This window comes from Heloderma suspectum, chromosome 2 (assembly GCF_057233095.1).
Source record: "Heloderma suspectum isolate Gila_16-S chromosome 2, 16-S_ref, whole genome shotgun sequence".
NCBI lineage: Eukaryota > Metazoa > Chordata > Lepidosauria > Squamata > Helodermatidae > Heloderma > Heloderma suspectum.
Genome location: NC_139459.1, coordinates 22,132,179 through 22,157,878, shown reverse-complemented (window position 1 = coordinate 22,157,878; position 25,700 = coordinate 22,132,179). Strand labels below are relative to the sequence as shown.

The 25,700-nt window shown below is 44.4% G+C and overlaps 1 protein-coding gene across 7 annotated transcripts in view; it reads right to left on the bottom strand.

Annotated features, from left to right (window-relative positions):
* The window catches only part of WDR7 (WD repeat domain 7), a 307,789-nt gene that overhangs the window by 247,952 nt on the left and 34,137 nt on the right, over window positions 1–25,700 (bottom strand). For all 7 annotated transcript variants that reach the window (XM_084832958.1, XM_084832957.1, XM_084832964.1 and 4 more), the window contains 6 exons: window positions 14,726–14,840; window positions 13,855–13,996; window positions 9,318–9,566; window positions 7,486–7,706; window positions 5,197–5,392; window positions 1,307–1,521 (listed from right to left, as the gene is read on the bottom strand). In XM_084832958.1, coding sequence (XP_084689084.1) covers window positions 1,307–1,521; window positions 5,197–5,392; window positions 7,486–7,706; window positions 9,318–9,566; window positions 13,855–13,996; window positions 14,726–14,840 — 1,138 coding nt within the window. The remainder of the gene's footprint in view (window positions 1–1,306; window positions 1,522–5,196; window positions 5,393–7,485; window positions 7,707–9,317; window positions 9,567–13,854; window positions 13,997–14,725; window positions 14,841–25,700) is intronic.

Genomic DNA, 25,700 nt, shown 5'->3' with positions numbered 1-25,700 from the left:
AGGCTAAACAACCAAGAGATGGAGCATTCCTGTGTTGCTTAGTCCCTCCTGCTTGTGGCAAGAGTGACCAGGCAGCAGGAGCCAGCACGCCCGCTCCGTTCACCATGACCCATGGTTTAAAAAGAAAAACCTGGGTTGTTGCGATGTGCAAACTGGACAATTATGTCAAGCAAAGTTTTTTAAAAAGTTACTCCTGGTGAGTAGTCTGATTCAGAACCAGACAGTTGAGCAGAATAATTCCACTGCATCAGGACTATGTTTATTATGGTGTTCCAGAGAAATTTTTGCTAATGGTGCACTCTTGCAGACTCATTGACTATGAAATCCTTGATCAGGATGGGAACTAGGACAACTGAAAGCCAGAGGTCTGGACCAAGTTAAAAAAATGAGAGATGCACTTCCTGTTGTATAAGTACTAATGTCTATCCAACTGAAAGATGAGCATAAATATGAAATGTCATGCATTCTTAAAATATCGTGATAATTTGGGAAGATAATCTCTGCACTTGGACCCAGAACTGTCACTTGAGGCACAGATGAACTCAGTGGCACAGAGCACTTTTTTTCAGTTTAGGCTGATATACCAACTACGCCCTGATCTGGACAGAGATAGCCCAGCTACAGTGATCCATGCTCTGATAACTTCTCGTCTGGATTACTGCAATGCGTTATACGTGGGGCTGCCTTTGAAAACAGTCTGGAAACTTCAGCTAGTCCAAAAAAGGGCAGCAAGATTGTTAACAGCGACTGGCCAATGACAGCACATTACACCAGTACTTTTCCAGCTGCACTGGCTGCCAGTCCATTTCCAAGCCCAATTCAAAGTGCTGGTATTAACATTTAAAGCCCTAAATGACTTGGGGCCAGGTTATCTGAAAGATCGCCTCCTCCTTTATGTGCCTACCTGGACCCTAAGATTACCCTCAGGAGTCCTTCTCCGGGAGCCCCCACCAAAGGAAGTGAGGTGGGTGGCTACCAGGAAGAGGGCCTTTTCTGCTGTGGCACCCCGGTTGTGAAATGAGCTCCCTAGAGAGGTTCGCCTGGCACCTACACTGTACTCCTTCTGGTGCCAAGTGAAGACCTTTTTATTCTCCCAGTATTTTAGCATTTTAGCTTCCTAGTCTCTTAGCTTTGGTGTTTTAAATCACCCCTCCACACATGCAACTTCTCATAGTGGCAGGTATTTCACAGATGTATATTAATGAGAAGCAACTGAATAGGTTATTTAATAGCTGCCTCAAGCCTATTTTTGGCAGAAAGGTGGAATATACATTTAATAAATAAACAAGTAGAATAAAAAGCTTACTTTGTCAGATGAATCAGAAGCTAGGAGGTTTGTGGCGAGAGTCTGAAGTTTCTGATGGGCCATGTTTTTCAGTGCAGCAAGACTACGTCTGGTCATGGCCTGTTTTAAGTTGACGGCAGGATGGCTGAGAGAATCCACTGCAGCAGGCACAGCCTCATCGCAAGCATTCAGGATCTCAACAGCTGTTATCCCCATTACACAACGGTCAAGGGCACCTTGAGAAAACACAGGGAGGGGGGAAAACTGGCTAAAGTGGAAATCACTTCAAACTTTGCAAAGTCTACAGATCAGCAGCAACCAGGCCATATTATGCCACCAATTTACAAAAGAGCAAAGCTTCCCTACATTTATTTTATTTATTTAATTTCCATACCACCCAATAGCCGAAGCTCTCCTTAGATCTTATGAGATCTTATGAGTGCTATATAAGTAGTTTAAATAAATATGTTCAGAAACATACTTCCCATGTTTTCTTACAAAACAGCATATTGGGTGAACTACAATATTTTATGTATGTGTGTATTTATTTACAGCATTTAAATACCACTCTACATCTAAACAGATTCCACAGCGGTGAACAATAAAAGATAAAAAGAATACAAACACCATATTAAAAGCTTTAAAAACAGAACTTCAATAAAAACCGTGGCTGGTCAATCAAGGAAGGCTTCTTGAAATAAAGATGTTCTCAGGAAGTGCTGAAAACCACACAGTGTTGGTGCCTGCCTGATCTCCAGAGGCAGGGAGTTCTACAGAAAGGAGCTACCACTCTGAAGGCTCTTCTCCAGGTGGGATTCTAATCGGGCAAGAGGTCCATGCGGAACCACCAGGAGCGTGCCATCTGATGACCTCCTTAATCGGGCAGGGTGATGAGGGAGGAGATGCTCTCTCAAGCATCCTCGTACCAAGTTGTTTAGGGCTTTATACACTAATACCAACACTTTAAACCTGGCCCGGTAGCAAACAGGGAGTCAATGCAGTTCCCTCAGCAAAGGAGTTGCATGCTGAAAAGGGGCAACTCCTGACAACAGCCGAGCTGCTGCATTCTGCACTAGCTCCAGCTTCCAGAGCAGTCTCAAGGTCAATCCCACCTAGAGTGCATTGCAGTAATTCCATTTTGAGGTTACAAGCGCCTGTACCTACGTGGCCAAGCTATCCCTGTCCAGGAGAGGCCCTAGTTGGCTAACCAGTTGAAGCTGGTAAAAGGTGCTCCAAGCCACCATGGTCACTTGGGATTCTAGTAACAATGATGGATCTAGGAGTACCCCCAGACTACAAACCTCATCTTTCAAAGGGAGTGCAACCCCATCTAGAACAGGCAATGAGCCTATCTCTCAGGCTCGGGAACCACTCATCAACAGGGCTTCTGCCTTTCCAGGATTCAGCTTGAGTTTAGGCACTGATCCAGGATGTCACAGGAAGATAGAGCTGTGTGTCATCAGCACACAGATGGCACCCGGCTCCAAATCCCCTAATGACTGCTCCCAGTGGCTTCATATATAGGCTAGACAACATTGGGAACAAGATAGTAGCCTGCAGAACCCATAGCTCAATTGCCAAGCGGCTGAGGAATGGTCACCCAATGTCTCTCTGTGAAATAAACACTGCAGGAAAGACTGGAACCAGTGTAACACAGTGCCTTCAATGCCTAGCCCACAGAGTTGATCCAGGAGAATACCATCGACGATGGTATCAAAAGCGGATGAGAAATCAAGTAGAATTAACAGGGTTGCACTCCCCCAGTCTCTCTCCCGATAAAGGTCATCCATCAGGGTAACCAAGGCTGATTCAGTCCCAGAATCAGGTAAAAACCCAGACTGGAATGGCTCTAGCTAATCAGTAACCTCCAAGAATGCGTGCAATTGCCCCACCAGGACCCTCTCAAGTATCTTCCTTAAGAAGGGGTATTCACAACTGGGAAGTAGTCAAATACCATAAGGTCCAGAGTGGGTTTCTTCAGGAGTGGTCACACTACTGCCTCGTTAAGGACAGCAGGATCCGCCCTTCATGCAAGGATGTATATGAAGGAAGTATAAGCTCTGGGGAATTGTGTAGTGGCTCAAAACTTTACTGATTAGAATTTTTTTAAAATGCTGCCACAAAACAAGGGTCAGGACATTACTGCGTCACTGCAAAAAACACCTGACAACAGTTTTCATTACCATAAAAGGCAAAAAAGTCTGTGATATGACAAGAGCCCACTGCATCAAAGAATTTAGGTGATGCTTGCCACATTTGTTACAGTGCCACAATTGTTTTGGAACTACAAATATTTCTACGGTGGCTAAACCTATGATGAACTTTTTGCAAAGCCATTTTATGTGTTTTAAAGAGCAAAATGTATTTATTTATTAAATTTATTAATCGCCCATCTGGCCGGTCACCCAGCCACTCTGGGCGATGTACAATAATAGAAACAGTTTAAAACAATAAAATTCTACATTAAAAACATCATATTTCTAAAAATACCCTAACCCACCCCAAATGCCTGCCTGAACAATTCAACAAACATCTACAGATGTGATAATTTTAAGGGGGGGGGAGGGGAGTTAGTACTTATTTCCTTGGAGAGCTCCAAAACCTTTATGCTCTGGGAAAACCTACTGGAAAGCTGGCACCTTCACAGTACAAAAATTAGGATGCCTGATAAATGGATGTTTCCCTAAACTTGAAAACCTTTAAATCAGTCTTCGGAAATCGTCATGTGTACATGCTCGCTAGAGGATTTCCTGCTCACCTTCCTAATGATTGTTCTGAACATGCTCCATGGGCCCATTGGCTTAATCACAGGAAATGAGTAATAAAATGTTCAGCTAATTTCTAAGCAGAAAGAACAATGGAAAGACTAAAACAGAGAGCTATTTGGGCGCAACAGCTGGAACAACTAAAATGATATGTAACTATGATATGATATGAATGTGCACAGACTGAGTACACCAGAGGCAGTATCCGATGGGGCACTGTCCCCCGCCGATTCCGTTACGCAACTGAGACACACCGCTTGAGCAACAGAGATTTAGCACTTCAGGGAGCAGCTGGAAATGAGCAGAAACACTCGTTTCTGGAATGGGGCAGGTCAGTGGAGCTCACATAAAGAACCTCTGCTGACGTGTCCTGGTCCAGAAATGAACATTTCTGCTTATATTGGGGCTTCCTATAGGAAGCATTAAGTCTCTGTTGCATAAACAGTGGTCCCATTTTCAAAATGGAATCGGGGGGGGGGGGAGGCTTGTGCAACAGCCCCATTGGATACGGCCCATTGTGTGCTACATAATATGTTTGAAATTGTGCAGAATCCGATATAACATTTGTATTCTTGAAAACCAACTCTGGCATAAAGAGGACCACACCTGTTTCTTACAATTCCCCTTTCCTAGTGCTACCACCCTTCTGTTCACTAACCCATGCTATTCCAGGGGTCCCCTGACTCTCCAAAGTGCAGGGGACTGCAGTGGGAAGGAAAGCCCCAATGCACAAGGAGCCTTCCATTTGCTCAGCTATAGGGTTTGGATCCAAGCTTATATTTTTAAAGCAAATGTCTAACTCTCAAAGATATTTTACTACCTTGTTTTTAAACAGAGAGAGAGAGAGTTACTAAAGATTAAGGGCTCAAGTCTCTTTCATCTATATTACTATAAGACAACAAAAATAAAGGTATTAATATTTTTTTAAGTCAGCTACTTGCCATTTTATCATGTACTGAAAAGTCAAATGAACCCAAAGTCATGGCTACTTTGTTTTTCAAAGGAGATTTATTTGACAGAATAATGCAGAAGTGATCATCTTTTCATAAATGTAAGATTATATAGTGGTATTAAGCCATCCTCCACATTGCCAAAGAGTATATCTGAAAGTATTGCTTAAGTCACGTCTTAAACAGTTGACCTTACCAGTATCCATCTGCCACACGTATACAGAACCATCTGAACAGCCAACAACTAGGTAGTCATCCGATGGTCTCCACTTTATGACTTGAATAGGAAAAAGGTGCCGGGAAGCTAACATGATGCATTTCTTCTCTCGTAAACTCAAAAGTCCTACTGAATGGTCACTGGCAACAGAGCAAATACAGTGCTGGACTCTTGACTGAAAAGGAGAAAGTAATCCCTTCAGTAATAGTTATCTTAGTTGTGAATCCATTAGATCCTTAGAACAAACTGGTTTACTTCATCAGTAAACTACCGAAAATCATGTAACAGATAAGAGCTACGCAATTTAAACCCAATCAGTTCAGTTTAACAGCTATATATTACAGCCAACATCATTTCTGCCATGCCCTAGCTTAAGTCGCTCAAGTACAAACAGCGGCTTGCACCACTGCAGCTCAAGCACAATCCTACGTTTGGCTCTGACCCAACTTCTTAGAACAATGGAAGGTGCCTTAAACCAAGTCAGACCATTGATCCATCTAGGTCACCACGGTCCACCCAAGCCTTCTCCAACCTGGTCCTCTCAGATGTTTTGGAATTCAACTCCCATCAGCCCCCACCAGCATGTTGGGAGTTGTAGTCCAAAACATCTGGAGGGCACCAGCTGGGTCTACACTGAGCGGCAGTGGCTCTCTAGGGTTTCAGACAGTAATCTTTCCCAGCCCTAACTGGAAATGCTGAGACTGAAGCTGGGATGTTCTACATTCAAAGCATGTCATCTACCACTGAGCTATGACCCCTGAGTTTCTGTCATGCTCCTGGGAAGCTCATATCTCCTTCCTTCTTTGCTTATATTATTAAACAGAGTTGTGCCCATGTGTGGAGAAGATTGGTCTTTGTTCTATGAAGTTCTGACCACACAATGTTTTATCAGTCATCATTATGGGCTGTATAGCTACTTCTACAGTGGCCTCGAAACCCTCTCCAAGTTATTTTTGTTAGGTCCACTCTGACTGGGTTCTCACGACATGCCATCTAATGATGGTTTCTTTTCTGCAACAAACCATTGTTGGTTAGCATGTCATCTGAACCTGGAACGTTCTTGCCAGGGTGGGTTGCTTTTCCCAAACAACCCACCCTGAGAACCCCGGTCTGCAGTAGGGGTTGTTTTAATCATGTTGGGTTGGCGTGTCGTCCAAAGCCAAACATGCCAACCCATTGTGGGTAAAGAACATCGGGCAGCAAACCGTTCAGCAAGAGAGGCAGAAACTCCTGCCCTTCCTGCCGAGCGGGGCCACGATTGTAGCCAAGCCGCTGCCCATGCAAGTGATAGCTCCTCCAACGGTGCCCAACTGGCACTTTGGAGGGGCTGTCACCCCCGCTTTACCCTGCTGATCCGTCCTTCCAGACTCCAATCACGATCTTGACTGCGGTCGAAGCCCTGAACGTTTTTTTCCAGGCCCCATTTTGCATACAGTTGGGACTGTGATTTTTTTTTAAGGGCTCCGATCATGATTGGAGTCAAGGAAGGGGGACTTGGTGGCAGACAAGTCCGGGCTGCCACCAGGTCCCCTAGGATGTGGGGTGGAAGACTGAGAGGGAGGGAGGGGGGACAAAGTGGCAACCAAGCCATCCATGGTGGATTGGTTGCCCGATCATCTGGCAGTGTGCCAATCATAGAGGATGGGTTATTTGCAAAACAACCCACCCTGAGCGGTTAGTCACCCATCATGGGCTATTGTGTCATGTGAACAGCCCTCCTCTTTCTTTTTGCTAGTTGCTACTCTCCACTAACTTGTTCAGTGCTAACTGTGAAGGCCACATAGTCAGCCAGTCTTCTAGGAACATCACTTCCTCCAAAAACACTAATCTACACAGAAGATCCATATTTATGTTTCTTATGCTGGATACTTCAGTCAGCTTGTATTTGATCCATGGTTTTTAGCTCTTGATTTTGATTTGCATTTGAATGATACTTTAATGCTGCTGTTTTCTTTATATATATTGTAAACCGCCTTGATAACATTTCTTACCTTTAAAAGCAATATAATTTTTTAAAAAATAAATGTTTCAAGCACATTTTAAAAAATGCTCATTTACAATGTATTAACCATTACTTCCAACACAAAAGTATAACAAAGTGCTATACGTTCACTAATATAATACACTAAATCACACCATTAAATCATTAAACAAGAAAGATGTTTGCAACAAGGCGCAACAATGAAGATGCTGTCATTTTGAAATGTTAATTTTTATATTAGTCATAATTAATGAGGGGATGATGCAAGGAGGCATTCATCAACTTACGCTGCAATTTTCTGGAGGGACCAAAAGTTGTGTAATTTCTCCACCATGCACACAGAAAATGTGTTTCATTTCTCCAGAAAAGATGTCCCAGATAATGACAGAAAAATCTACACCACCTGAGACTAAGTATCTTTGGTCGTAACGAGAGGAGACCTGATGAGGATACAGCAAACAGGTGATTTTGTTCCGATGACCCCGCAGAGTTCTGTGAGGTGGCCAACCTAGAAAAGTAATGGATTTTTTAATAATGTCAGTATTAGAAACGTTGGGTTATATTTTTTTCCCTACTGCCTAACCTTGGGGTGAGATTATCACCTCCAATAACCCATGTAACACACTGCTATGTCAACAACCTTGGTATTTAGCACACCCTATCCCACATGGCTGACGCAGAGCTTCCTTACTCTGCACTGCTAGTGCCTGGTCCTAAGGTGCTGAGATCCTGTGCTATAACTACATGCACATACATCACTTAATTTCTCTAGACTTGATTACTGACAGCTGAATGTGTGCACAAATAACACTTTTAGAAAAGGATAACATTCTGCAGTAACAGGAGGATATTTCCAGTATTTTTATTTCCTCTTTTAACAATAACAACAAATGTTCACAAGTTGTTTCACAGAACAGTTTAAGGTTTTCCAAAATAAAAGACGAACACAAGAGTTTAACACAAATTCAGAGCAACAATCAGAAACATTTTTCACATTATTTCCAGTTAATTCCCAAAGTATTGTGGAATAAAGAAGTGTCAGGTATCCAAAAAATGTGATGGAAGAGAAACAGAAGTGATCCTCTCAAGGGAAAGCTCTCTATGGATCCAAAGTTACAATCAAAATGTCCTTGCTCCTGATGGAAACCAGCCTCATTTCCTGAAATGAAGGCACTCGTAACTGAAAACCCAGCAGCTGATCTTAAACTCCTGAGGATGTTCATACAGAAGGAAGCACCCAGATGTAGGCAGGACCAGGCTTTAAATGGTCAAAAACAGAACTATGAACTGGGTCCAGAAACAACCAGTACAGATGTTCTAGAACAAGTATAATACTTTGGCCTACATCTGTCCAACAGACAGCAGCGTTTTGTACCAGCTGACACTTTTCAAAGGCAGCCCCCTGTAAAGTCAATAATCATAAAGTTCTATTTACAGTGTAATCTCTGAGATGGGCCATTCACCTAGCTATGTACCTGCATATGTAAACCAGCCCACAAAATAGTCCTTATCTAATTGCCTCTAGGAACATACAGGACCACCAACAGGTTCTTGGACTGGCCACAATTGTGGGGAGGCACAGATTTGCACAGGGGCCTTTGCTACTACCAAGATGCTATGATCAATCCATCGCTGACACCTCTGATCTCTGTTCCAAAGTCAAATGCAGCACAACTATTCGGCCAGTTCCTCAATGGGCCTATCAAGCATTCATTCAGGAGTCTTTAGGTTTTCAACAGCTATACACTACATTCAAGCTGCCAACATTTGTAAATCCGGCATACTAGATATATTGCCCACAACATAGGTTCCATTTTTTTAAAGCCCTCTTCTGCTTTCTAGAGCACAGCCACAACATTCAGAATGGCACAGAAGGTACTCTCAGGATTGTACGTGAAAGCAAATCATTTCTAATATTGCCAGCCCTTTGAAAGAGTGGTTGCCAGCATTTATTTAACAATGTTAACAAAAGCGAGCAGACACACGTAAGACAGAAGAACCACTGCACTCTAACACCCTCTTCAAGTATCAGCTGAAAATGAATACAAATAGCCATATCATGCTTCAGTAACACTTTTCATAACCGCTTCGGCACACTTTTAAACAGAAGCTCACACACCTCTTCTACGCATGTGCTCATCTTGCAAGAGCTGAACTATAGCAGTTTGAGTTGCTGGTACGATGATAATGCTTCCATCTTCACGACCACAGACCAGGCGTCCATGTGCTGGGATATACACACTAGCTGTCACTTTCAGTGGCTCCTCACGGTTTGGTATGAAGCTCAGCTGATCTATAATTCCAGCAGGGCGAGGAGCGAGTTTGCTGAACGCTTCTTGCAGAGAAGTGGAAGTTGTTACTTTTAATCCTGATTTTTAAAACAAAACACATTTGAAAAGTTAAATTAAATGCTCAGGGGGGGGGAAGTGCTGCAAAAAAACAAACTTTCTCAGAGCTTTTCACAAAATCCAAGTCTTTCAAAACTATGCATGCAAATGACCCCCTGCCCAGAAGTAAGGAAGGATCACTTCTAGGTGGCTAATCAGGGAAACTTTACAAGTTGGGATTTCTCCCTTCCTTTTGGCCACAAGCTACTAATATTGGTGTGTTTAGGCAGGTGGGCTAGTAAAAACATTTATGGAATAGTAGCTTTTGGTGGCTTATTTTCAAGGTTTTGTGATATTAAACAAACAGCATCACCACATACAAAAACACAGTTCTTAATAGAAACCCATGGGAACTGGAAGAAGACAGAGAAGAGAGATGACGTAGTGTATTCTGACTAGAATGTCTGTCTGAACATTTTATTGTTTTGACTAATAGCCATTACAAGCAACATAACTTAAAATATCATATAACAACAGAAGGTAAACAGAATGAAGTTAATGAATCACCTACTGAATGCTATTGCAGTCCACTGCAATAGCATTCAGAGTGCTTGCACGAATTTGTTTTGCAGTCTTCGCAAACTTAGCTGTTTTGTGTTGCAGTCTCCCAGGAATCTCTCCCTGGGGTTTTGATATAAATGACAGTACAGTAAATAATGTGAGATTTCCTCTACCTCTCCCATGCCACAGATACAGAACTGTAGGTTTCTTGGAACATGCCTATATCTTCCATCCAAGAATGCTGTGTGTATGGTTTGAAAGTGTAATTCTGTAAATGAGGTTCTCAAAGAAGCAAAAGTAGGAGTTTGAAGGTATTGAGCTCTTCCATGATCCATTTTAAACAAATAATGTCACTGAGAAAAGTTTGAACATTTAATTAGATCTAGGTCCTGCCTACTATCTAGTCCATAAATCCAATCTCTCAATTTGTTTTTGGCTCCCAGTATAGTAAAAATATCTGATAGATGGTTTTTAGATGTTAGCATGTTAGCAACTATTGACATGACTTAGCCCAGCCACCCTACTTCATTTGTTCTCTTAAGCAAAGCTTGGGGAGGCGATCGTCTGGCATATCCAGGACCCTCTTATTAGACAGAAGGGCTGCCTTCTGAATTCTGACTAGAATGTCTGTTTAAAGCAGATGAACTGATTATGATAATAATGATATTCTATAGACTGTAAAACTATTTAAAACCTCAAGATTCCATCATCACATTTTTAAGTATTTAGGCGTTCTGGCTTTTGGGATTTCTCCCATCCTATTCGCCTTTATTTTTTAAGGCACATGCTAGTGTAACGGCAACTGTTTGCTGGTGCAACAGTTTTCTGGGGGCTATCATCAGGAGGTTTGGGATGCGGTGTCATCAATATGCGGATGACATGCAGCTCTACCTCTCATTCAAATCTTCACCAAGGTTGGCCGTAGTAAAGGTGGTAAAGGTGTCCCCAACCAGTCATGTCCGACTCTAGGGTGCGGTGCTCATCCCAGTTTCTAAGCCGAAGAGCCAGCGCTGTCCGAAGATGCTTCTGTGGTCATGTGGCCGGCATGACTGAACACCGAGGTGCACGGAACGCTGTTACCTTTCCCGCCGAGGCGGTACCTATTTATCTACTTGCAATTTCTTGCTTTCGAACTGCTAGGTTGGCAGAAGCTGGGACTGAAGATGGGAGCTCACTCCGTCACGCAGCACTCGGGTCTCGAACTGCTGACCTGCCGACCTTCCAGTCTGCAGTTCAGCGTCTTAACCACTAAGCCACCGCGGCCCCGGTGGCTAAAGATGCTCCTTAAGATAGGCTGGCCGTAGTATCCCTGCCCAAATGTCTGGAGACAGTGAGTAGCTGGATGGGGAGGAATAAGCTGAAGCTGAACCCTGACAAGACCGAGGTACTTTTGAGGAGGTTGGGGGATGTTGACCTGGTGTTGAATGGGGTACGGCTACCCTTGAAAGACCAGGTCCGCAGCCTGGGGGTCATTTTAGACTCCCAGCTGTCCATGGAGGCTCAGGTGTCAGCTGTGAGCCAGACAGCACTGTACCAACTCCGTCTAATACAGCGGCTGCGCCCCTACCTTCTCGACCATCTGCTCCTATCGGTAGTACATGCCCTGGTCTCCTCTTGTCTAGACTACTGTAATGCGCTCTATGTGGGGTTACCCTTGAAGACAGTTTGGAAGCTGCATCTGGTACAGAACGCAGCAGCTCACCTGATTAATGGCAGCCATCAGCATGATCACAGCACTCTGGTGCTGAAGGAGTTGCACTGGTTACCAGTTGTTTTCCCGACTAAATTCAAGGTGTTGGTTTTGACCTTTAAAACCCTATATGGTTCCAGCCCAGCCTATCTTAAGGAGCGTCTCCAGCAACACCAGACAGGCCGCTCAACAAGATCAGCCTCGGATGGCCTTCTCTCTGTCCCATCAGCCAGGACAGCTAGGCTGGTGAGGACGAGGACTTTCTCTGTGGTGGCCCCCACTCTGTGGAACTCACTCCCTAGGGAACTCCGCCATGCCCTCTTTAATGAGCTTCCGCCACGCATTAAAAACATGATTGTTCAGGCAGGCATTTGGGGTGGGTTAGGGTATTTTTAGAAATATGATGTTTTAATATAGAATGTTATTGTTTTAAAACTATTGTATTGTTGTTCAGGCAGGCATTGGGGTGGGCTAGGGTATTTTTAGAAATATGTTTTAATGTAGGATTTTATTGTTTTAATACTGTTGTATTGTTGTACATCGCCCAGAGTGGCCAGGTGACTGGCCAGATAGGCAATTAAGAAATTTAATAAATAATAATTAAAAAAAATGCTATTGGCATTACACTAGAGGTCACTTACACCAGTGCAATGTGATTGACATTATCACTTGTGTCAAATTGGATACTGCCCCTACTTGGAAGGTGGGAAAAAAGGAGTCCCAGTAGTAGGACTGCCTGATGTTGGCAGTCATTATGTAAGCGGTGTGCTCCTCTTTTGTCAAAATTGTTTATTCACAGAATTGTTTGTTCATATGCAAATGTAGCAGATTAAAATCCAACTGATCAATTGACTAAGATTTCTTTAATGAGGGGACAGCTCTAGTTGTAATTCTCTACTATGTAGCAGAGGCAATGCATTGCTTTCTCCTACCATGGAGAACACCTCTTCTAAGAGGGTTTTGCAAAGTCCTCCTATTAAAAAAAACACTGGTTTTATTGGGGGGGGTTTACATATTCGATGTCCTGATTAATTAATTACCTGGGGTGACTTTTTTTTAATCCAACTGCCCCACCCCCAGTTCACACTAATGTTAGAGTATTCTAAAGGGGTTTTTGTATTCATCTTGCCAATTTCAAACACATTTTTAAGGCTTATAAAAATGTTTTAGAATAAAGTCCAGTTACTTCAAACTAGTGTAATTTTGTCTAAAATTTGACTGAAGGAAGCATATATGGTACCCCTTGTTTCAGGATGTGCTCCTTATCATTTACTTCAGAGGTGGGGAACATGTGGCCCTCCACATGTTGCTGGACTGCAATTCCATCAGCCCTAGCCAGCTTAGCCAATGGTGAGGGGAGCTGCAGTCAAGCAACATATGGTGTAGTGGCGGGAGTGCTGGACTGGGAGTCAGGAGATCCGGGTTCTAGTCCCCACTCGGCCGTGGAAACTCACTGGGTGACTTTGGGCCAGTCGCAGACTCTCAGCCCAACCCACTTCACAGGGTTGTTGTTGTGATGATAAAATGGAGGAGGAGGAGGATTATGTATGCCGTCTTGAGTTCTTTAAGGAGGAAAAAAGGCGGGATATAAATAAAATAAATAAATTAATAAATAATAAAAATATGGAGGGCCACACATTCCTCATCCCTGTTTTACTTTCACTTTGTATACTTCGCCATTCCCATGGGCGTATATTATAAACAGCTAAACTTCAGGCTTCTGAAAAAGTAGGCTCTTGCGTTCATGGCAATCATTTTTTTTACAATGTTGAAGTATCACAAGAGCCTTTGTTTCTGCTACAGACTAACACAGTTACTTTTTCAGAGTTGGATTTTTATGAATTGCTTAGGCAGTGAAATGGGAACTAGGAAGAATTAAATGGGGGAGGCGGGGAAAGAAGTGGCTACAGACACAAGCAGGGATGGTTGCAAGCCACACCAAGGGGTTTGCGGGATTAATAGAGACTTGCTGGATTTTGCCAATAGGGGTAAATAGGGATCACTGACAGGGGGTACCATCCTTATAAGAAAAACAGTTACACTAAGTTGTGCGAGCAAGTAAATTGCAAAGTAGTTACCTTCTGTCACATTTTGTTGGTCAAGTGTATTTGGTATACTCCAAATGCTGAGCCTCCCTGAGGAGTCTCCCTGGATAAGCAGTTTATGGAAACACTCCCTACGCCCATAGAAGAATCGAGTAACAGGAGGGCAGATTAATAACTGCAAAATAAAACAAGGAATAACATAATCTCAGGGGCAAGTAACAAGTAGAGTGCAGCCTTACTCATCACGATCCTGTTTTACCATGGTTTTTGGGTAGACAGGGAGACAGATTCAATAAACAGCATCTCCCATTTTAAAACATGTCAGGTACTACTAGTCCTGATGCCTCTATGCTACCTCCATTATCAGAGGCAGTAAGCCTATGTACACCAGTTGCTGGGGAACGTGGGCAAGAGGCTATTGTTGCATTTATGTCCGGCTTGTGGGTTTCCCATTGACAGCTGGTCAGCCACTGTGCGAGGAGAATGCTGGACTAGATGGACCCTTGGTCTGATCCAGCAGGGCTCTTCTTAGGAAACAGTACTGGGAAAGAGACCTGCATGAGTGCTTAGAGAGACACAGCCAGCCAGCCAGCCTTCGATTAGATGCACAAATGTTCTGACTTGGTATCAGGCAGCTTTAGTTTGTTTTGTATTATGTATCAACAGCATTTTTAGACTGCCCAGTAACAATATGTTCTCTGGGTGATGTACAGGGGGGAAAAAAATAAAAATTAAAAATAAGCATAAAATTAAAAACAAGTCAGAACAGCATCAAAATAAAACCAGCAACAGTAGCACTCAAGGCCTAAACAGCACTTCAAAATATTCACTGCAAGGTTGCCCAGGGACACCAGTAATTAAGTACTTCCCTGTGAACACTGTAGCAGCACAAAGATTGTCTTACCCGTTTATCTGCTTTCTCCACTGCTCTCTCCACAACACAATAGAGTTGAGGAGGATTCAGATTTTCAACAACTTTTCCAACATCACTGCGAAATGAATCGCTAGCTGGCAGACAACTGGAGGGGAAAGAGCCACACAAATAATATCTACCAGCCCATATAAAGATTGCAGAACATAATAACCCTAAAACCACAGCTTCAGTGTACATGTGCTGGCTGTCAGCAAGAGAGTTAGCTGTGAGTAGAGGCTTAAGATTGACTTAGAACTATAACCCTGGTGGAGCCTTGGATTAGGGCAACTACAATAGTGCAAGAACAAAAAGGGACTCTCTGCTTGAGACCAAAAGCACTGCTCAGGTAGTTCCATCTGTACAGTGCTGTTTGAGCTCTCTTCCACCCTTCCATAAGCGACCTTCCACACCAGTTAATATGACCTCCCCGAACTCAGGAAAGCTTCAGAAGCTAGTTTGACTGATTAGAGGAGCAATCCTATGCATGTAAGCCGGCCAGATGGGCAGCTAATAAATCAAACAAAATAAATAAATGTTTAGGCAGAAAGAAGTCCTACAACTCCAGCATTCCCAGCCAGCCATCTGATGCTGGGTGTTGCTGGGAGTTGTAGGACTTTTTTCTGTCTAAACCTGCATAAGATTGCACCCTAAATTGACGTACGTGGCTGAGGGGTGAAATTATCAGTCTACACTTCTGAGGTGAGCAAGATCCGCCACCAAGCCCTTGCATTTAACTGGCTGCCTCTCACACATGACATTATTAATTAATTAATTAAATCATGCATCACTTCACATCACAAAAAAGCAGCCTTGATGGTACTTACACACACAGTACAGAAATTCATGATTAATATAACAGGCAAAACATGCCAATATCAATATAAACTATAATTCATTTTCAGTCATTCATTTATTATATTTCTACACCGCCCCACAGCCAAAGCTCTTTGGGCAGTTCACATTTTTTTTTTAAAAAAACCATTCAAATGCATTATATAAAGTGTCAAACCATTCACACAATGACACAGAACAAATAGCACACACAACAACATATATCTAAAAAATTTAAAACAATCAGCCAGAGACAATCAAAGAGACTCCTTAAATGCTGCCAAATACCTGAGAGAAGAGGGCAGTTTTAACCTGGCACCAAAAAGTTGACAATGTTGGCGCCAGGTGGGCCTCATCAGGGAGATTATTTCAGAAATAATCAGCACAATAATAAAAACAAACACAATAAAAACATGATCTAAGAACAATACAGCAAGTAAAGTGTTCATCCACAAGTACAAAAGATCTCCCTCACTCACAGTCTAGAATGAATACCACAAAAGCAGCAAACAAGAATTGGGCTACAACTATGGGTGGTTTGTCTGCCCAACATAATGTTTACTATGGTGTTCTGGAGGAATTTTGCTGATGATACACCTAATAGCTTCAGCCCCTCTAGACTCATTGACTATGAAATCCTTGATCAGGATGGGAACTAGGGTAACTGAAAGCCAGAGGTTTGAACCAAGTTAAAAAAATGAGAGAGATGCACTTCCTGTTGTATAAGTACTAATGTCTATCCAACTGAAAGATGAGCACAAATATGAAATGTCATGCTTTTTTAAAATATCATGATAATCTCCATACTTGAAACAGTAGAGCTGCCTGGTTAGGTGATGTTCAACCTGTTCTGGAGGGGGTTGCACTCCCCCTAAAGGATCACGTTCGTAGTTTGGGGGTAGTCTTGGACCCAGAACTGTCACTTGAGGCACAGGTGAACTCAGTGGCACAGAGCACTTTTTATCAGCTTAGGCTGATATACCAACTACGCCCTGATCTGGACAGAGATAGCCTAGCTACAATTATCCATGGTCTGATAACCTCTCATCTGGATTACTGCAATGCATTATACATGGGGCTGCCTTTGAAAACGGTCCAGAAACTTCAGCTGGTCCAAAACAGGGCAGCGAGACTATTAACAGGGACTGGCCAACAAGATCACATTACCCGAGTACTTTTCCAGCTGCACTGGCTGCCAGTCCCTTTCCAAGCCCGATTCAAAGTGCTGGTATTAACATTCAAAGCCCTAAATGACTTGGGCCCAGATTATCTGAAGGATCGCCTCCTCCCATATGTGCCTTTCTGGACCCTAAGTTTATCCTCAGAGGTCCTTCCCCAGGAGCCCCCGCCAAAGGAAGTAAGGCGGGTGGCTACCAGGGAGAGGGCCTTTTCTGCTGTGGCACCTCGGTTGTGGAATGAACTCTCTAGGGAGGCTCGCCTGGAACTTACGTTGTACTCTTTCTGGCACCAGGTGAAGACCTGTTTATTTTCCTGGGCATTTTTAGCATTTCAGCATTCCAATTTTTTAGCTCTGCTGTCTTAAATCTGCTACTGCATTTTAAATACCTGCACTGCTGCTAGGTTTTACTCCAGTTGTATTTTTATTCTGTAGTTTTAATCTATTAAATTTTATATTGCATTTTTATGGTTTTAGTTTTGTGAACTGCCCAGAGAGCTTTGGCTACTGGGCAGTATAAAAATGAAAAAAAACAAACTATGTCCAAAAGCCTGGGAAAATGTCACAGAGGCTAATCATATGCATTTTATTAGAAAGAGCCTTCCCGATGCAGATGTGTGGACGATACGAACGCTATGTTTCTTTCAACTTTATAAGTTGTACAGTAAGGCCCAGTTCAGACATTACATTTAAAGACAGCTTGCTACCTGTAACTGTAGTTCTTCAAGTGGTCATTGGAGTATTCACACATATGGGCTCTGCGAATCTCAGTTCGGAAAGCTTCTATAGCTGAGGAATTTTGGCAGGAACCCCTCCCCCATTGTCCTAGTGTGCATGTCCCTAGCAGGTCCCCGCTCATTCACTCAGTTCCTTTAGACTGACATTGTGAACTCATAACTGAGAGAAATTTACACAAAAAAATACCTTCAGCACTCAACACTGAACTCGAGTATGACACCAAAGAGAGGATGGCGGGTGGGTTGTGTGAATGCACAGATGACTGCTTGAAGAACTACAGTTACAGATAGCAAACTGTCTTTCTTCTTTGTGGTTTTTATTATAGTGTTGACCAGGTTGCAGTACGGCACAGTTCAAGGATGGCAACACCCCTGTCAAATGTGACCAATGTCTCTACCACACGAGTATTGTGAGCTCAGTCTGGAGCAGACAGTTTGAGCCCAGCCAGCACATATGACAGATTGACAATCTTAACAACCCAAGACATGAAGCTCTGAGAGAAGCTGGCCCTTGCGCTTGCCACCGTAGCAGACAAGAGGCAGGGTGACAGTTGAAACTGTTCAGTCCTCGACTTATAAAAGGCCAGGGCACAATGAACGCCAAGCCTATGCAGGGTCGACTCCAAAGGTGTACACGGGGAAGCAAAGAAAGGAAGAAAAACGATGTCCTGATTTAAATGAAACCCAGACACAACTTTAGGCAAAAAGGCAGGGTCAAATCTAAGTACCACTTTATCTCAGGGAAAGGTAAGATCAGGCTGGTCTACTCTGAGCACACAGAGCTCACTGGCATGGCATGCAGATGTAATGGCCACCAGAAACACTACCTTTCGCAATAGGAGGAGTAGGCCTGTAGTCGCCAGCAGTTCAAACAGCTTTGATGGAAGTGCCTTAAGCACAACAGAAAGGCTCCAGCTCAGCACCATAGAGCAGTCTGGTGGTGCTAGATCTTTTATCCTTTTCAGAAATCTTTTTACTGTCAGATGTGAGGACACAGAAAATCTCTCAACAGGAGGGCAAAACGCAGAAACAGCAGTGAGGTAAACTCTGAGAGGCAATTGAGTCCTTTCTCAAAAAGGGACAGGAGAAACTGGAGAATTTGGTGCAAAGAGCACTGGTGTGGGTGAAAACCCTGCTCACGAACAAAAGCAGAAAAAGCAGCCCATTTTCTTGAGAAAGAACACTGCAGAGATGGCTTATGGGCAGCATCAAGAGTCCTCTGGGTCGCTGCTAGAGCCAAAATGGCATCCATCACCTGATCATTGTCATGCACAGAGTTGTTAGGTCTGGGTGTCGGATTTGGCCATTCTCTCATATGAGGAGAGACGGGTGAGATGGGAGCCATCAATACTGACCCTTTACCATCTTGAGTAGTGGGGCTAACCAAGGATGGCATGGCCATCATGGTGTCACAATGATACACTCTGTTCCGTCCGTCACGATCTTCACCAGGACCATGGTCCTCAGTGGAAATGGGGGGAACAGGTCCAACAGTGCCCCTGTCCACTGAAATATGAAGGCACTGCCTATTGATCCCAGTCTTTGGCCCACTCTGCTGCAGAATGCTGTTGTAGTGGGCTGCACCGGAAGACATGGTGAGGAGTATAGTGAGTTTCCACAATCACTTTCTACCAAGTTTAAGTGCATAGAGGCCTGTGTTAACATAGTATAGAAGGTGGCTTCTAGGTAATTAAGTAGACTGTCTCACACGGGAGTGCTGGTGCCAGACAAGACCAGTTCTATATGTCAACAAATGTGAAGCTGTTTCACTCTTGCCAGGTCGCTCTGGTCCCTCACATAAGAGTGCAGTGTTATGTCTCCATGAAGAGCTGAGAAGCTTCCAAGCCCATATTGGAATGTTGGGGCCTATTGCCTTGACTAATGCTTTATGCAACCACTAGGGCATGGAAGAGAAGGTATATAAGCATTGTTAACTCATGCCAAGTTGGCTTCGCCTCAAGGGGAATCTGTGTGCATACCAACTTGGGGAACTGATTATCAGTCTGTGGAGAGCCATCTAGTGATTGGGACCCAGATACATGTGTGCCTGTGGGGGGAGTTGACAGCTCTGGTCAGCACAAGGAATGTATGAGGTTCTTTGCCTTGCTTTATTTCTGCATCCATGTACTATCACATGTGTAATCAATAAAGTGTTAAGCTGATCCATTTGTGACTGTCTCACTTTGGCTTATCCCAAATCTATTTTGATAAGGATCCTGACAAGCTCAGGACCCCAGATTGACACAGTTGTGCAAACTGCATTCTCTCTTGTGGCAAAAAGGTTGATTTCTGGCATCCCCCAAAGCTGGAAGAGGCTGTTGAGAACCATTCTGTCCAACTCCCACTCGTGGGAGGTCAGCATGGTCCAGCTGGGAAGTTCAAACAGGACAATGTTGTCACCAGCCACATGTATCGCCTCAAGTCTGATTCAATGAACTATGCACCAGTCTAAGATCTGAAGAGTTAGAGTGAGTAGTGGAAGAGATCTGGTACCTCCCTGCTTGTTCAAATACGTGAGAACTGTCATGTTGTCCAAAGTGACCTGCCCACTGGGTCCAGTTTGAATGCATGAAGCACTTTGTTCACTGCTCTTAACTCCAGAAGGTCGATGTGCTATGTGGCTTCATTGGCCGTCCATCATCCATGGACCGCGAGGTCCAGACAGGGAGCTCCCCATCTCAACAGTGCCGTATCTGTAGTCACAACCCTGGATGGAGAAGGTTGAAGGAACAGCATGCCCTGGGTTAGACTGCTCAGTACCAACCACCATTGGAGAGAGTCTCTTGATGCTGGGGACAGACAGTCTGGTTCAACGGATGTCCCAATCAGTATCAAAGTTGCGTATGAGCCATTTTTGGAGCAATCTCATACACAATCGAGAGTAGAGAATGACAGCCATCATCAGAGCCATGAAACCCAGGAGATGTTGGACTTTGAGCACCATGGTAGAACTGCTCATTTGCAGTTCTAATGCCAGGACAATCAGCACCTTTACCCTACTGTCAGGTCAGAAGGGACACTCCAGATGGAAGTTCAATAACACTTCTATAAATTAGATCTGCTGTGTTGGTACAAGATGCAATTTCTCCACATTGATATAGAGTCCAAGCTCCTGAAGGAGATTGCAGGCCACCTCTATTGACCAAAGAAGTTGAACTTTTGTTGACGCCAACAACAGCCAATTGTATATGTATGGATGGATCTCTATGCCTTGCAGTTGCAGGTCGGAGCAGACCACTGCTGTGCACTTGGTGAATATCCTTGGGGGAGTGGTGAGACCAAAGGGTAGCACTTGGAACTGGTAGGCATTGGTACTGATGGCAAGTGGAAGCAGCATTGGTGCAATTCCTCTATGGCAATGTACAAGTAGGCGTCCTTCATGTTGATAGAGGCACACCAATCTCCTCGAAAGAGGAGAGGCAGGATAAACACCAAGGAAACCATGCGGAACTTCCTGGGCAAGATGAACAGGTTCAGCTGTCAAAGGTCTGTGATCAGCCGAAGCCCTCCAAACTTCTTCAGTACTGTGAAGTACCTTGAGTAGAAACCATCCTGAAGTTGAGTTCAAAGGAAAGGCTCCCTTTCTCAAGGAGGTTCTGGACTTCGGTATGGAGGACCAGGGACAGGGCAGTGACCAGCACAGTACCGAGAGGAGGGAGGGTATCAAACTTGATCCAGCAGCCCCTCCAGACTACTGCAAGAACCCATGAGTCCAATGTTATGTTGCACTCAGCTCGTGCTGAGTCTGACCGAACACAGGTAAGAGACCACTATCAAGCCTACTCTGTGGCGGTGAGGGTGGTAAAGAGACAGTTCTTTTCCACCAGCATTGCATCTTCTCAGTGTCATCCAGCGGAGATTTTCCGAGTGGTTCGCGGCCTGTTACATTCTGGGCCAGGGAGAGAGACGGTGGAACCCTCGATGGCACGCTGTGACGAGTTTGCACGGCACTTTGAAGATAAAGTCGCTCAGATTCATAATGAATTGGACACCATGATTAATGCAGTTCCATTGGTAGAGGCGTTCAGAGCACCATCTGGTCCAGTTTTATTGGATGAGTTTCAGTTACTGAGGCCTGAGGATGAGGACAAGGTGCTTGGCCAAGTCCGATCGACCACTTGTGTGTGTGACCCTTGCCCTTCATGGCTTATTAAATCAAACAAGGAGGGGATGTCTGGCTGGGTCCAGGAGGTTGTAAATTCCTAACCTGGACCCAGAGGATGTTAATAATTATAGGCCAGTGGTCAACGTCCCCTTCCTGGGCAAGGTGCTTGAGCGGGTGGTTGTAGGACAGCTCCAAGCACTGTTGAATGAAATGGATTATCTAGATCCATTTCAATCAGGCTTCAGGCCTGGTTTTGGAACGGAAACTGCCTTGGTCGCCCTGTGGGATGACCTCTGCCAGGAGAGGGACAGGGGGAGTGCGACCCTGTTGATTCTTCTGGACCTCTCAGCGGCTTTCGATACCATCAACCATGGTATCCTTCTGGATAGGTTGTCTGGGTTGGGAGTTGGAGGCACTGCACTACAGTGGTTCCGCTCCTACTTGGATGGCCGATTCCAGAAGGTGGTGCTGGGGGATTATTGCTCTGTGCCACGGCAATTGTGCCATGGGCTTCCACAGGGCTCTATTTTATCCCCCATGCTGTTTAACATCTACATGAAACCGCTGGGGGAGGTTATCCGGAAGTGTGGGCTGAGGTGCCATCAATATGTGGATGTCACCCAGCTCTACCTCTCTTTCTCATCAAAACCAGGTGAGGCAGTGGCTGTTCTGAATCAGTGCCTGGGCACGGTAATGGACTGGATGAGGGCTAATAAACTGAAACTCAATCCAGACAAGACGGAGGTACAGTTACTGGGTGGTTCGTCTGCCCGGCTAGGTGATATTCAACCTGTTCTGGAGGGGGTTGCACTCCCCCTAAAGGATTAGGTTCATAGTTTGGGGGTGCTCTTGGATCCAGAACTGTCACTTGAGGCACAGGTGAACTCAGTGGCACAGAGCACTTTTTATCAGCTTAGGCTGGTATACCAACTACGCCCTGATCTGGACAGAGATAGCCTAGCTACAGTGATCCATGCTCTGATAACTCCTCATCTGGATTACTGCCATGCGTTATACGTGGGACTGCCTTTGAAAACAGTCCAGAAACTTCAGCTGGTCCAAAATAGGGCAGCAAGATTGTTAACAGGGACTGGCCTGAGAGCTCATATTACGCCAGTACTTTTCCAGCTGCACTGGCTGCCAGTCCATTTCCAGGCCCGATTCAAAGTGCTGGTGTTAACATTTAAAGCCCTTAACGGCTTGGGGCCAGGTTATCTGAAGGATCGCCTCCTCCCATATGTGTCTGCCCGGAACTTAAGATCATCGTCAGCGGCCCTTCTCCGTGAGCCCCTGCCAAAGGAAGTGAGGTGTGTGGCTACTAGGAGGAGGGCTTTTTCTGCTGTGGCACCCCGGCTCTGGAATGAGATCCCTAGAGAGGTTCGCCTGGTACCTACATTGTATTCCTTTCAGCGCCAGGTGAAGACCTTTTTATTTTCCCAGGCATTTTAGCTTTCTAAACTTTTAGCTTTGCTGTTTTAAAAATTTTTATTTTAAACTCCTGCACTGCTACTACATTTTATTGTGGTTGTATTGTTATATTGTGGTTTTAATGTTCTATATATTTTAAATTGTTTTATTGTGTGTTGTTTGGTTTTAATTTTTGTGAACTGCCCAGAGAGCTTCGGCTATTGGGCGGTATAGAAATGAAATAAACAAACAAACAAATGGTAAGCAAACGGGCACACTGCAAAAATGTGTGTCAGGGCCACAAGGAGAAGAAGGATGGCAGCAAGCAAGTCAAAGTTGCCACTTATTTCTGCTGTTGGGCTTCCTGTAATAGCTGCAGAATTTTGACATTAAGAACGATTTCCCTGCCTGCCCTGCCTGTGACCACTGTTGATGTTGTTGTGCTGTAGTTGGCTGATGAGGTTGGTAACGAGTGGCAGATGACTGAAACCAGGGCTGTTACCTGGGAAGTTGCTGTGACATAAAACCCATACAACGCGCTGTGGTACAAGCCTTCTGTACCAAATCGAGCATATCATCAGTTTTTGTGTTGAAGAAGCCTTGCCCATTGAAAGCTAAGTCCTCAATACAGCTCCTGGTTTCTTATGAGAGACCGGATGACCTCAACCAGTTGTGGTGACGTAGGACTACGGATCCAACTAGCACCTTTGAGTCACAATCAACTCGGTGGCATGATGTATTTATTTGCTGCCTATACAGCTTCAGAGCCTCTGATTGGAAGAGGGAAGTCAGCTCATGAAGACGTCCCACTTTGTCCCATAGCAGTAGCTGGTACCCCAACATTGCTGCCTGGTAGTTCAATATTTTAAGGCCCATCGCTACAGAGGAATATAATCTCCTCCCAAGTAAATCCAGGCATCTGCCCTCTTTGTCTGAGAGGAGAGGAGTGAACTCTGCAGGCCTTGCCCTATGTGGTTTCAACAACCATCAAATTTAGGGCTGGGTGTTTAAAGAAGTACTCAGTATTGGCCTCCTGCAGACAGTACATACCATCCAAGCACTTAGATATTGGTGGCATAACGAAAGGCACTTTCCATGATTGTCTGATGGCCTCTTCTAAAGCCGGGAGTAGAGGAATGGCCAGTGGTCTGAAAGACTCCACAATTACTGAATTGAAAACGGGGTCTTGCACTGCAGAAGCCACCTGCTGAGTTTCTAGGCCCAAAGACTCTGCCATTCTGAGAATCTGGTTGGAAATTGTCCCAGATCCTCCGATGGGGATATCACTTCCTTGGAGCCAACGATCATGTCTAGCAAGGAGATAGAAAGAGGGCAAGAAGATTGAGACATAGTATCTGACTGGTAACCTTCCATTCCAGACACTAGAGACTCCCCTGAAGGGACCTGACGTGGTAGGTACTTCTCTCTTATTTCCATAGGGTGTGACAGAGCACTACCCATATCAGTTTGTGCACCCAAGGGTAGCGCTGATGGTGGCTGTTTAACAGGTAAAGCGATCTGTAAGTGAACAGCCTGTGGCTGTAATAAAACTGGCAAAATGTTCTGTTGATAAGTCATCTGAAGCTGGACAGATGGTAAGGCAGGCTGAATGTCTTGTGTTAATCTGGTACTAAAAGGGTTAACAAACAGTAAAGATGGCTAATTTGATCTGGAATGGTTGAATTACCTGAATGAGGGTTTGGAGGAGACCTACAAGAAGAGCCCCTAAAAGACCCCAAACTCATAACCAGTTTTACATTCCAGACACTTGACCACTGGGTGAGAAGACCTTGAAGTTTGATTCTATGTTAAATGGTATTGTTTCACTGAGAGTCTAAGATTTTGCAGGACTGTCTTTGAAGAAAGGGGAAAAAATGCAGCTGTCTTTACAAGTGGCTTCACAGAGCTTGTTCAAGGCCACGGAGTGCTGGCAGAGTGTATGAGCAAGATGAACAGAAGAACTGAGCATGTTCAGATGCCTACTAAGAGGAGGAAGAGGGAAAGTACTGTTTTGACATCTTGTGGTGTATACCTGCTGATAAGAGAATGCCCTTACTCGATGCTAGTTGGGTGGGGGAAGCTGTAGCCCTGCGCATGAGCGACAACAGGGAGGAGGTGTTCGGGCAGATATGACCAAAAATGGCCAAAGATGACGGGGAGTTCCAAGAAGACATACCAGGGATAAATGCGTCAATCAAGATAACATGCCCAGATGGCAGACTTCGGGCCATGTTTTGGGCCATTTCAAAGTAACCCATTTGTAATCGTGCTAGGTATGTTCCACAAACACATGAAATTATGGGAGACAGATGAGACACCTTACTTGTGATTGTTGAGCAAATGCTCTAACTACGTCCACCCCATTTTGATTGGGGGATGGTTGTCTCATTGCTCCTTGGGGCCCCACCTTTGACCAGAGCAAGTGTATAAAAGCACAGGTAATGACAGCTCATTGCTGCTCTTGTTCCTGCTGCTGCTGTTACTTCCCTTCACTCTTTCTGCCATGCCACCAGACCCAAGGATCTGGGTAACTATGGACTCCTTTAGAATCTTAGGCTTTGGAACTTCGAATATTTTCTGAAAGTAGAACTTAGAATTATTTCTGAGTTTGGGACTTGGAGTGATTCCTGACCTTGAGACTTGGAGGTTATTTCTGAGGATGGGATTTGGAACCCCATCTTCAGAGTTGGCATTTGGAATTATTTCTAG